The sequence below is a fragment of the Nannospalax galili genome, unplaced genomic scaffold (genome assembly GCF_000622305.1).
Source record: "Nannospalax galili isolate Female #2095 unplaced genomic scaffold, S.galili_v1.0 scaffold768, whole genome shotgun sequence".
Taxonomy (NCBI): domain Eukaryota; kingdom Metazoa; phylum Chordata; class Mammalia; order Rodentia; family Spalacidae; genus Nannospalax; species Nannospalax galili.
This window is the reverse complement of record NW_008360317.1, coordinates 7,386,116-7,399,812: the sequence shown is the minus strand read 5'-3', so window position 1 is coordinate 7,399,812 and position 13,697 is coordinate 7,386,116. Positions and strand designations below refer to the sequence as shown.

The 13,697-nt window shown below is 39.6% G+C and overlaps 1 protein-coding gene across 3 annotated transcripts in view; it reads right to left on the bottom strand.

The window, feature by feature from the left end:
* Positions 1-13,697, bottom strand: part of Flt1 (fms related tyrosine kinase 1) — a 170,510-nt gene that overhangs the window by 105,338 nt on the left and 51,475 nt on the right. For all 3 annotated transcript variants that reach the window (XM_029559611.1, XM_008825054.2, XM_008825055.3), the window contains 4 exons: positions 11,374-11,548; positions 10,123-10,240; positions 7,193-7,362; positions 6,473-6,629 (listed from right to left, as the gene is read on the bottom strand). In XM_029559611.1, the coding sequence (XP_029415471.1) occupies positions 6,473-6,629; positions 7,193-7,362; positions 10,123-10,240; positions 11,374-11,548 (620 nt within the window). The remainder of the gene's footprint in view (positions 1-6,472; positions 6,630-7,192; positions 7,363-10,122; positions 10,241-11,373; positions 11,549-13,697) is intronic.

The following is a 13,697-nucleotide window of genomic DNA, read 5'->3' as shown; positions in this document are numbered from 1 at the left end:
GGACCGTGGCTGGTAAAGGTGGTCCAGGTTGGCACTGGTGAGAATGTGTGTTGGCATCAGTGGTGGTGGTGGGGCTGCATTTTTCTTCTTTCCCATCATTCATTTCACTTATATGTAAGCAGACATCCATCCCTCCCTCCCTCCCTCCCTCCCTCCCTTCCTTCCCCTTTTTCTTTCTTTTTAATTTATGTTGCTAGGGATAAAACTTGGAGCATCGCACACGCTAGGCAAGTAGTCTACCACTGGTCTTCACCACCAGCCCTTTGTTTTTCTTCTCACTTGGTAATTATTAATGTTAAAATCACAGTCAATTGTGTATCACAGAGTATTTCTTACATGTAAGACTTTCTTATAAGCCCCCTACTTTCATCAGTTAAATTTTTCTGTAAATTTGGCATTCATATGCAGTGAATAGTCAAGTTGTTTTATAATTTATCAGCAGGAGAAGGGAACTATCAGTGTACAACAAGTGGGATATGATTTTTGTTTTTTGTTTTTGAAGGAGGACATGTAATTTAAAGTGATTTTCTCATTTGGACCCCTCCATAGCTGGGTATTAGAGGAAAAGGGAAGCCAGCAATTGCCATTTACAGAAGGGAAGTGGAAGCTCAGATTAAATAACTGGCCACGGTCACTCAGAGGTCAGGGGCGGTGTCAAGAATAGAACCCATTTCCTTGATTCCCAGGTCTAGCTCTGAGAGTGCTTAAGAGATATTCTGCAGGTACAAGTTTGGTCTTATATTATCAAAACAAATAGTAAGTGATATTTAAGTTTAACACATGGATGGTATCTACTAAATATTTATGTGGTGAGATGGTTGGTATCACACATTTGGAATGAATGCTCATGATATGCAAAATCAATTTATGTGGTATAGGTAATAGTAATGCAATACAAGCAGCAGCGATTTCTAAAAATTTTCATTGGCCATCGCAACTGATTTTTTAAAATGACATTTCTGCAAAGAAGTTGATGTTCCCTCATATTTCCTCTATTACAGGAACTAACTATGATTTGTGACTGTGTCTATTATAAATATAGTGAATATACAGTTTATAAGAGATACATGGGAAGAGAAAATTAAAGAGACCTGTGCCATTATAGTAAACACCCAGAAACATTTTTTAAAGCAAACGAGTCTTAAAAAGAGGAATCAGACCTTAAAATAACTACGCTGCTCTGGATATAAATGAGGGAGGTGACTTAAGCTACTGAGCAGTGCCAGCAGGGATGACCAAGCTGAAGCCCACTCCCCATCTCCTGCCTGTTGGGGGGCAGGGTAGATGAAAATGAGCACAAACATTTGTTCATCAGTTACCTGAAGGTCTCATTGAACACACACACACATACACACACACACACAAAATGAAAGCAATCTTTTAACATCTAGATTCTTCCTGAGAAAACAGAGCTGATGACCTGGAGCACAAACAAATGATGTCCAAACTGTCCTGTCCTTGTCCTCTCTTGGGATCCTCAAATCCCCAGGGAGGACCCATTGCAGAGTCCTGTAGAGACTCCTTGTCCTGGACAGTCTCCTCTAAACCACTCTTCCCATGAGAGTGCACTAGTGCTACGGCAAAGCCCGTCAGAGACCTGAGATCAAGAGTAACCCCTGAGACTGGAGAGATGGCTCAGGGGCTAAGAGCACTGGCTGCTCTTGCAGAGGACCTGGGTTCGGTTCCTATTACCCACATGGCAGCTAACACCATCTGTACCTCCAGTTCCAGGGGATCCGACACTCTCTTCTGGTCTCCCTGGGAACCAGGCACACACATAATACATAGCAATACATACACACAAAACACTCATATACATAAAATAAGTATTTTTTGCTTTCTAAAACTGAGTAGCATTTGGTCCAGAAGGTTTAGTCTTACTTTATTTTTAAGAAAACAAGGGAGCCATGTGCATTTCCAGGAATGGAGTGTGGGCTAGTGAGGTGGAGGCAGCTGTTCCTGGAGCCTACTCTGTCTCACTCCAGCCTTACCCTCCCTGAAGGGCAGGGCAGAACCACTTCCTGCCAGAGTGACCGGATGGTCACTGAGTAAGGACAGTTGCTTCACCTTTCCATTTCACCTCTCTGTTCATCTTCTTCCTTTTACTTTTACCCAACTCTTCAAGAGTTCCTTAATTTTTCTTCCTCTGAAAGTCATAAATTACATTTTCCTCAAATTTACGTGTTTCTCCTCATTCTTACTAGATTTCTATTTTTATTTTAAAAAGATTTTATTTATTTTTGTGTATGAGTTTTTGTTGTTGTTTTGCTTTGTTTTTGTTTGTGTTTTGTTTTGTTTTTGTTTTTGTTTTGAGACAAGGTCTCTCTGTAGACCCAGCTGGCCTGGAACATGCTATATAGATCAGGCTGACCTCAATCTCACAGAGATTCACCTGCCCCTGCTTCCTGAGTGCTGGGATTAAAATGCACCATCACACCTGGCTAGTGTATGAGTGTTTCGCTTGCATGTATGTAAGTGCACCTCAAAAAAGTTCATCGGTTTTCCTGGAGCTAGAGTTAAGGATGGGTGTTAACCTCCATGTGGGTGCTAGGGCCCAAATCCAGGTCTTTTGGAAAATGGTGAGTCAGATCTCCAGTCTCTAGATTTCTATTTTTAAAGCACAGCAAAATTGCATTTGATTTTCCATAATGTCTATTCATTTTTTCAGAAATATTTGTTAAAATTTCCCCATGTTGTGAAATGGGCTCTATTGTAGGCAAAAATTTCCTTTGAAGTTTTCTACAAGTTTCAGAGCAATGTGCTCTTCAAAATGCTAGTATAGGCCAGCCTTGCCTTTCTGTGTCACTGTGGACTTTCCCCAGATACATTACTTTTGTCTGTGAAGTGCATTTAATTATATTTATTTTATATTAACAGAAGATGCAAACGAAAGATGTGTGAAGGTACCAGAAGCTTAATACTCTCATGGAAGTTTCCTAGGTGTATGCTAGGTTAACATGGAGGACTTTTAGTAATATCTAGAAGTGTCTATCAGATGTTAAGGATAAGAAAAAAAATCTAAGAACTATTCAGTGCTGACAATTTTCTTGAATATTATTAAACGTTCCTAAGAAATACTCTATGTCCTTTAACACCTTACCATACAAAAATGTAGGAAAGGGAGAAATAGTTTGCTTTATTTCTTCTTCCTCTTTAGCTATATGAATTTAAATAACACCCCTGTTTATTCCTATGTTTTCTTAAAATTGATATACAAAAATGTATAAACTGTGTAAACTCATGGGATACCTCGTGGTACACCTATACATACATACACAAATATGGTTAAACTTACCAATCTCCTCAAACATTTATTATTTTCTTTCATCACGAAAGCACTTAATATCCTTTCTTGGACATTTAAAAATATATAGCATGTAATTGTGATTTATAGTTACCCTTCTAACAGCACACAGGGTCTCTTACTAATGCTTTATAAGAATGAATTATAGGCAAACCAAAACCCACAGTTTTATTCAGTTAAAAAGGCTCATTTGCATAAGGCATTTTGCCACATATTTTTAAAAGAAGAAATGTCTAGGTGTACAGCTGTTCCAGTAGCTTTAAAGTATTTGTCAGAGGCTAGGAAACAATAAAATTTGAATTGTCTGAATCTCTTTTAATATTAACTTAGATATATTATGTAGCTGATCATAGTAAACCAATTAATAATGTTGGACTTCAAAAATAAACTAGTGATTTGGCTGTGACCATGTATAGATGTGTCCTTGAACTAGTGCCTTGCATTTAAGCCCAATCTCTTTTGAAGATCATACATTGGTACCACTATGCATATATGTTACTATGTAACTTAAAATGACTACAATAGAATATCCTTATTCATGTCACTGATGAAAATTCCTATCTACAAGTGAATCTAAGTTAATCCAAGCATATAAAATAAATGTACATAAAGGCATTTGAAAACTTTTAGTAATTAAAGAGGGCTTCATTTGGCTATAAATCTGGCTTCTTTCTCTGACAGAGTGAAATAAAGCTATTCTTTTATTTGCTGGTATGCCAAGGTCACACCAGTACTTCTAAAACATTTCTCACTTAACCCCCAAGCACCAAACCTGTGCCTATTTCAATACCCTCTGATGAAAAGAACAAAGCTGTTTATGAGTATGCACATATTCAGCAGATAATTTCAAGCAACAACATATGAAAAAAAACTTCCATGTCTGATCTGTCTTGTGAATTGCAAAAAATAAAGTGGCTTTAATAGGGTAATTTAAATGGTCAACAAACATTTAAGGTAGTGCTGTGAGTCTTGAAATTTTTTTCAAAAAGGAGTATGGCAGCTTTCCTGGTCTTGGTGAGTGTCTCCATAGGATGGAGAAATATCCCACACACCACAAAGAAACTGAAAAGAGAGCTAGTGCTTACAAAGTTCACTTAAGCCCACCTCATTCCCCAATCATATGTCATTAGCATCTCTCATCTCCAAACTCAATATGATGCTTGGTCATCAAATTTTCTATCACAGCTACTCTTGAAATTTAGTAAGAATAGAACTGAAATTTTATAATTTCAATTTTTTAAGTTTTTTAATGTGTATGAGTATTTTGCCTACATGTATGTGTATGCACCACATGTGTGTAGGTACACTTGGAGTCCAGAAGAGGGTACTGGATCCCCTGGAACTGAAGTTACAGATAGTTGTGAATTGCCATGTGGGTGCTGGGAACTGCACCTGGGTCCTCTGCAACAGCAGCAGGTGCTTTTAACTGTGGAGCCATCTCTCCAGCCCCAGAATTGAAATGTCAGATTTGATGTCAAAAAAAAGAATTTAAGATATCTATAAAGGGTATATTATTTCATGAAAATTTATCTCTAAAATTTTATCCTAACCAATTTTAATTATTTAATTTATTTGCATGTTAGTATAAATATCAAATGGATGGGCCTATTAAGTATGGATGCCTAACTCAAATTAGCAAAATAATATAAAATCTTGTAGATTTTGTTGTGTTCTCAATCAACTGTCCACAAAAGCCAAAGATTTTGTAACTTCTCTATATTTCTATTCTTAGAAAATGACTGTCAAATGAAAAACCAGACGTGTGGAAATGGCTACTTCTCAGGAACTCTGAAACAACCAGTAACTTTCCACTACCATAATACTATGCCCTAAACCAAGTATAAGACACGTGAAGAGTCAAAGAGAAACAAATAGACATGGTAGAGTTACCCCCTGTTCACTTAAAAAAATTTTTTTTATTTATTATTTTTATTTTATGTGTACGAATGTATTGCCTACATGTATGTAAGTGCACCCATGTCATACAATGCCCGTGGATGTCAGAAGAGGGTGTCAGATGCCCTGGAGCTGGAGTTACAGACAGCTGTGGGCCACCATGTGGGTGCTGGGAATGGAACTCAGGTCCTCTGCAAGAGCAGCTAGTGCTCTTAACCACTGAACCATCTCTCCAGTCACCCACCACCCTATTTCTTATCAAGCTAGTTTTGGGGTTTGTTTTGTTTAATAGCAGTCCTCCCCAGCATTCTCCAGGTGGAGTTAAAAGCAATAAAGAAAATATTTTGGCACAATGATAATTCTTGGGGAGTTTCAATGGTCTCTTACTGTTGTACCTATCAGTTCTATTCCTGTTCTTTCAATTAGCTCCCATGAATTATCTTAGGTATCATCTCCCTAGACTAAACAAACAGGGGAAAAAACAAACAGGCTCAGTCATGAACAGGATGCCAGGAAACGCTGCACAGTTAGTAGAGAATAGAGATGCATTCACTGAGCAAGCTCACACTGAGCATCTGCTGGGTGCCTGATCTTGCCTGGCCCCACAGACACAGGTGGTTGCAGTTAGCTGCACCATAGCCTAGAGAGAGACAAACCTGGGCACATGGATTGACAACAATGGTATGAACAAGTACTGCTCATATCAGAGGGAGAAATCAGTTGGAATGATGCAGTCCAGAGGGTTCAGAGGGAAGGTGACATAACAGCTGAGCTTTGGGGTTTGAGAGAAGACAGATTTCTTATGAGACAGACAATGAGTAGAAGCAAATTTCAGACAGACAGAAAAGTATGAGCCAAGCCCCCAAACAGGAAATAATAGCCATCTGTGTTGGGAAGAACTTGGCTCCCCTTCAATGAAGAGAAAATTTGAAGAATGGGAAGACCAGGGTAACTGACACAATGGCAGGGTGATTGTCTAGGCTACTCAACTAGGAAAAAGATAGAAGCTCCAACCTAGTCAAATAATAGCTCCCAGGGAAGCCTTCCTTTTTGTTCCCATGTTTCTGTACAATTGGGCAAAAAATGATCACCAGTGAGCCAATGGCAGAGCGTCTTCAGTGAGAAACAGCAGCTGTCGTCTATCTACTTCAAGGCAGGGAAAGCTTTGGCCCCAAAGACACCTAATACCCTGTGAATCCTAGATGGGACCATAAGAGATTCTTCACCGGTGGGGGCAAAACATCTTTGAAAACGACTCAGGATTGTCCCTACCTTGCTTTAGAGTGATTGTGATGACAGGGGCTCCAGAGCCACTGGACCGTAGGCTGAGGGATCCCATACACGGTGCAGGTCAGGACTTGTCTGCTGCCCAGCGGGTAAAGAGTTGGGTTTGGAAATGACACAGACTTTTCATAAATCTGAGGTTTTACTGGAAAGGAGAAGAGCAAGATAGAAGTCAAGAACTGATCCAAGGACTTTCTCCTGGGCCTCACATGAATGACCGGTTTCATTGGTTTTGAGGCCAGGGAAATAAAACCACAATTAAGTGTTCATGTTCTGTAAAGGAATGCCTATTTTTTAAAAGTAGAAATCTGTTGCACACATTGTTGAGTACATCCCATAGTATGTACACTTTGACTTTGATGTTAAACAGTCATCTTGTCTATGGAAGATAGGCAAACTTGAACAATTATGATGGGAACAGAAGTGGTGTGGTTTTTAATTGTGTGTGTGTGTGTGTGTGTGTGTGTGTGTGAGAGAGAGAGAGAGAGAGAGAGAGAGAGAGAGAGAGAGACTTTTCTTCTTTTTTTGTGGTACTTGGGATGGGCCCTGTACACACTAGGCAAACACTACCATTGAGCTCTCTCCCATCCATTAGAAATGGCTTTAAAAACAGTGTTTTCTTTGACGTTATACTGACTTTTGAACTGATAAATTTTCATTAATTTTGCTGTTCCCAAAACTCAAAGAATGTACAAACTGTAAACTTACCATTTACAATCAGAGTAGCAGTGAGGTTTTTAAACAGTTTTGACTGTTTTATGCCCAGCAAGATTGTATAATCTCCTGCGTCCTCTATAGTTACATCTTTGATAATTAACGAATAGCCACGAACTGAATAGCGAGCAGATTTCTGTGTTGCAGGTGACCCATCTTTTAACCTGTAGTTAAGAGCATGACAGGTAAGTCACTTTACCTGCCTCCCAACATATGCTTACAGCACTGGCATTTCAGTTTGTGACTCAAATTGATCTGTTTCAAGCCTTTGCACATCAACATTGATTTGAAAAAGTTTAGGCACTAACTGTTCAGTAAAGGTAGGTGTGGGTTTTAGACTTGGTAACATTTCATATTTATGAACAAAGAAGAAGTAAACCAAGAGGAAGAAAAGTGGTGACTTAATGTGCCCACAGGGGTGTTGGTGGTCTCTGCGACTTAATTATCAGCCAGACCTACAGGTCTGTGTCCATCAAACTGCTTACGAAGAGTTTTCCATAAGATTCCACGAACAGTACAAGAACCCTTGTAAGTCGGTCAGCTAGACTTGATAAAAATAAAAGTAGATACTTCTACTGTGGGCTTATGTGGAGTTCTTAGGAATTATATAAATGGTCACATCAGTTGTCCCTTTCATAGGGAAGCTATAGTAAAAAAAAAAGATAATCTCCCTGAGGAAGAACAGTCAGGGCGCAAAAAAAAAGGTATAAACCTACAAGAATTAAAAAAACATCTTAAATATTGATTCAGCACCTGATGTCCTCTGTTTGCAGTAAGTATGCATCAGGAGGCCTGGCCACTTGGTCTGGCTCTGCCCCAACTTCATGCTGCTATGTGTGTCACTAACCAGCCTGAGCTGCAGTGTCCTCAAGTCTTCTAGAAGTTCTCAAAGATCCCTTTGATTTAATTTTAAACATGATTCTATGATTTCATTTTAAACATGCAGTTCTTTCAACAGGCCTTTCATTTGTTAGGAGTGTATTGTGTAAAAAGGTGGAAATGCTTCCTCAAAAAAAAAAAGTTTTATTTATTTTTATTTTATGTGTATGAGTGTTTTGCCTACATGTATGTAAGTGAACCGTGTGATGCCTAGTGCCCAACAGAGGCCAGAAGAGGGCATCAGATCCCTTGGAACTGGAGTTAAGGTGGTTGTTAGCTGCCATGGCACCTCATGCCATGTAGGTAGAAGGAACCAAACCCAGGTCCTCTGCAAGAACAGCCAGTGCTCTCAACTACTGAGTCACCTCTCCAGCCCTAAAAATGTTTCTTTTTTTCTTTTTGGTCTTTTTGAGACAGGGTCTCCCTGTAGCCCCAGCTGTCCTGGAACTTACTATGTAGATCAGGCTGGCCTTGAACTCACAGAGATCCGCCTGCCTCTGCCTCCCAAGTGCTGGGATTAAAGGCATGTGCCACCACACCTGGCCCTAAAAATGGTTCTTAAGCCTACAGACCTGTGGACAAAGTCTCTGCTCCAAAGCAGTTAAAATGACTATGCTACAGTCTATGATTACATATATTCCTTTAGTATTACTTCAAATTATTCCCTATTAACAAGACAGCACTTCAAAAGTGAGTATTTTGTTTTATTTTGTCTCTTGCTACTTAGTTACTGAAGAAATCAGCACGAACAGCTAAAGGTGTGCTCAGACTAAAAAGAACGAATGCACCTCCTGGCATTAAATTACTATGAAATGTTCTATTAAATTCCCTTTTTAAAACCGTATCCTATTTTATGTATAGCAATACAATAATAATTTTCTCTTAATCTTTTTAGAAACTATGAAATAAAAATATTCCTTTCTTCCACTACAGTGGCATGGAGACCTGGTATAAACTTTAGATTTTCTCTTTAATTTCCTGTTAAGTATTTGAGGAAAGCTGCTTAGACAAAACCTGCAACCACAGATGGTGCTGAATGCCGGCAGATTTTGGTGAGGAGACTTCAAAATGGCAGTCCTCCTGCATTGCATGGATTGATTGTATTCCTAATTGGCTGTGAGCATACAGCATATCATTTATTTAAAATGTAGTGACTTAAGCCAAACATAATGACATTATAAAGCAATTTAACAAAATGGCTGCAGGCTGCAGGTTATAACAGATGGCATTGTTTTACATAGGTGGTGCACTGGTTTGATTTTTTTTTCTCTTTTTTCTTTTTGAGAAAGGGTCTCGCCTGGAGCCCCAACTGGCCTGGAACTCACTCTGTAGACCATATTGGCTTTGATCTCCTGCCTCTGCCTCCCCAGTGCTGGATTGAAGGCATGTGCCACCTCACCTGGCTCAAAGTGTGGTTTTTAAAAAGAAAAAAACAAAACAAAACAAAAAACAAAAAAACGGGTAAGGAGCTTCTGAATATGCAAACTTCAAGCCAAAGGAAACTTAATTAGTTCAAGTAGGTCCACTGGTCCACTCCTGAAAATGAGTAAATCCAGTCTTTATTAATGTTTGTTGAATTTTAAAACAAGGCTGGGACTTTCAAGCCAGCTGCATATAAAAGAATTATTTTCAGCATCCTCATTACAAGGGCCCACTTCTTCAAGGTTAATAGAGCATGTTATACATTCAAGATGCCTCTGAATTATTGCCCAACACATTCATTCAGAGTGTTGATGTCATAGGAAGGTTTCAGGATTTGGAAATTTAGTCTGGGTGAGGGACCGCTAAACTGAATGGACCACTCAGCTCTCTCTCAACTCTTGAAGTTGTATGGTACTCCAGTATTTCACCCTGGAGTACTGCTTCCTTTCCCCTCCAGCGTTCCCCAACTCCACCACCCAGAAACTAGCACAGCCCTCAGGCCTTTGGTGCCGCTTCAGGCAACTTCTCTTGGTATCTCTACAGGAATGTGAGCCACTGAGATTGTGCATCTTCCTACTCACAAAATGAAGCTTAACTGTCATGGGGAATGATTGTGGTCCTACCATACAACTTCTGGCGAGGGGAAGGCCTTCACTTTCATGGACAGCCGGTAGGACCGCTTTCCTGCTATGGTTTCGTGCACCTGCTGTTTCTGATGTTTCACAGTGATGAATCCTTTTTCTTTGAAAGTAGAATGATAAATACATTAGGAAAGAATGCATTATATAAACAAAACCTCACTAAGGAGTGATCAACACATGATAAGCACAGCTAATCATGATGGAACCCGTCATTAAGTCCACTACTGATCAATGGATAAAATCCTTCAAAGGCACTTCAACTGGTGAGATATCTTCAGATCAACTACCAGTAAGTACTAGCAACATAAAACAGTGGCCAGGCAACACAGTATCTATCTGTCACAGTGGCAAAGAAGGGGACCTGGCCAATATGAGTTAGATGGAGAAAATTATTCTGGTCCCCTAAAATAATTAGGCATTAATCAAGCTGAGAAAGAGAACAGAAAATGAAATGCTTTTGATAGAACTGTTCCATAGGTGCTGCTCCTCACATGTTCCCTTTTCATAATGGACAGAAAGTTTGTAACAGTTTTCTTTTCTTTTTTTAAAATATTTTATTTATTATTTTTATTTTATGTGTATGAGTGTATTGCCTGCATGTATGTGAGTGCACCCGTGTCATGCAATGCAGTGGAGATCAGAAGAGGGCTTCGGATTCCCCTGGAACTGGAGTTAAGGCGGTTCGTAGCTGCCATATGGGTGCTGGGAATTGAACCCATGTCCTCTGCAAGAGCAGTCAGTGCTCTTAACCACTGAGCCATCTCTCCAGCCCCAACAGTTTTCTTTATAGAATTTACATGTTAGAATTCAAATATCTAATTGAACAGTATCAGGATTCCTTGATAGTATAAGCAGGGATAAAACAGTATTAATTTGAAATAATCACACTATATTTTTATTTATCTACTTCATGGTAGTATCTGGGAAATTTTCATCTGATAAGGCAAAATGGATCATCATTTTCCATTTTGTTTACATGGGACACTGAACGAGGGCATTCATACAGACCTTACAACCTGAGTAATCAACCATAGTGAACTTCTAAAGAAAAGACTCAGTCCCAATCCAAAGTACTAAATTGGAAGAGTATCAAATGTGCTTCATTTGCCCTTTGGCAGAGGGTGAAGGGGCTCACAAGAAAGCACTGTTCCTTCATGTCTCATAACTCCCAGTCAAAGAATACCTAACCCCACAATGCTTGGAAGACAGAACTGGAACTGAACCACTGCTTACCATATATGTGCACTGAGGTGTTGGAAGATCTGAATGATGGCCCACTCTTCACATGACAAGTGTAGAGCCCTTTGTCTCGGCTCTGCACGTTGTTAATGGTGAGAATGCTGTAGAACACGTTGGTGTGGGAATTTCTCTGGCTAATCCGCTGCCTTACAGATGCTCGCTTAGCTGCCTGCAAAGAAAATGTGCAGTTAAGTGTAGAAGTAATAATTGTTCTTGCTTAAAGTTCGAGTGTTTTGGCATTCTTGGAATCATTATTTTGACAGCTGCCTTCTTTTTTAGGTTAAAAGGTATATCCAAAGCACCACGGACAAAATGTTTAGAATGTCTTACACCTCTGACTAGATGTGCTCCAAATGTGAAGCAAGAAGTCTTTAGTTAGCACTTAATTTCTTCACATGGAACTTCACATATATCATGTCAATTGCTTTTCACAAGCACCTGGGGAAACTGGCAGGGTTTTGCTTTACTCCAGTGAGAAAACTTAAGTGACAGAGACACTGGCTGTAGGGGCCAGGAGCGCAGGTCTTTTGGGTATGAATTTAGTGATTTCTTCCCAGCATGCTTTCTCTTCTCTAAATGTACCTCTCACAGACACAGGCAATAGTTACTTTCAGTATCAGGCTCAGTGTTGCTATTTCTCTAAATAAACCATTGTTTAAGTATCTTCAGCTACTTCTGGGAATGAAAAGTCAAGTCTTTGCGTCTTCTACTCCTCATTTTCCTCTTTTACTTTTTGAGCAGTGCTTGTCAGATTCTGCCAAATTCTGGTAAATGAATTGGAATGTGAACAGACAGGGGGAATTTCAGCAAACATCTCTAGAGTGCTGTCCTAGGCTTATCTCAGGGATGACCATATTCAATGGCCTGATCACTGTTCTGAGAAGAAGTCACAATTGTGTTGCCATCTCCTTTAACTGTTCATCCTATATCACATACCATGTCCTTTCCTTCCCTTAGTCTTTCCCTGTGCGGTGAGGGTGGGTCATGGAAAAAAGACTTGGAAGTTGTCCAGACTGAGCTGAGGGTCTTGAACCCTGTTCCTTCTGCCAAGCTTAATCAACTTTCATCTACCTGCCCTTTTATTCCCTGTTGGCACAGACATGTGTTTAGACCACCTTCATCATTCTCAACAGTAACAGAAGAGAAAATTGCCAATCATTGGTGTCAAAAGTCAGGGAAGTCATCCCCAACATAACTAAACAGACCCAGGAGCATTTCCGCCGCACCACCTGTAGGCATGACTTCTGCTTATGGCAACTCTTCTTCCCAAGTGTATTATTGGCACCACTTCTGCCTTGGAAAACAACTCACACACTGCTCCAGAACTGCTTCGCCCAGTATTGCAGAACCCAGCTACATGTGGCTATGTGATAAAACTAATCACAATGACGATTTCCTCATTGGAGGGAGCCACATGTCAAGTGCTCATTACTAGTAGCTGCTTTATAATACCGTGCAGGCATAGAGTACTTCCATCACAGAAAATCCCCCTGGACAGTGCCATTTTAGAAGACTGATGGCACTCGGTAGATACAGGGTCAATCCTCTTAATAACAACAACACAGACAGGATAAAGGTCTCTTCCTTCTTGGCATTTATTGAGAATATTTCATTTCTATCAGAACCTTGAAAATACTGCTTCATGTTATGGTATTAGAAAATAGTTAATGACCGTAAGTCCCTACAGGGAACTTATTAGTCTTAATTATTCTATTTCCTAAACAAAAACAGTGAAAATAATAGGTTGGGAGTTGAAACATTAATCTTTCATATATTATTTAATCACAAATTAATTTTTATTGGCAGTCTGAATGACATAACAAATGATTGTACTTGGGATATGCCACATAAATCATACTGGAACACAAGAAATGAGGGCTGGCCTACTGCCAAAATTTTCTTCACAGTTTATCATAGCTTTCTCAGCTATACATTTCAATAACTAATCGGTGCTTTCACGGGTGTTGCATCTGAATAAGGGAACCAGCCCAATTTTAATTCTTCTCACTTTTCTGAAGAACAAAATTGCTCCTTTGACAGTGGAGTATTGGGTGGCTGAGTTGAAATATCTTTACAAAACACACTGTAATCAGGTGCCTGCCTGTCTGCCAGTACCTTCTATGAATTCCCTGACAAAGATAAGCTCCTGAAAAGTTGTTATTACAAAAGATAGTCCCTGCCTGGCATTTGGTGATAAATTTCCCTCTCATCTCTAAATCCTAATGCATCATTTCCAAGGACTAAACAGTCCCTTTTGCCTTCCGGAGTCATCAATGGAAAAAGCAGCCTTTACACTTCAAAATAAACCCCCAGACATC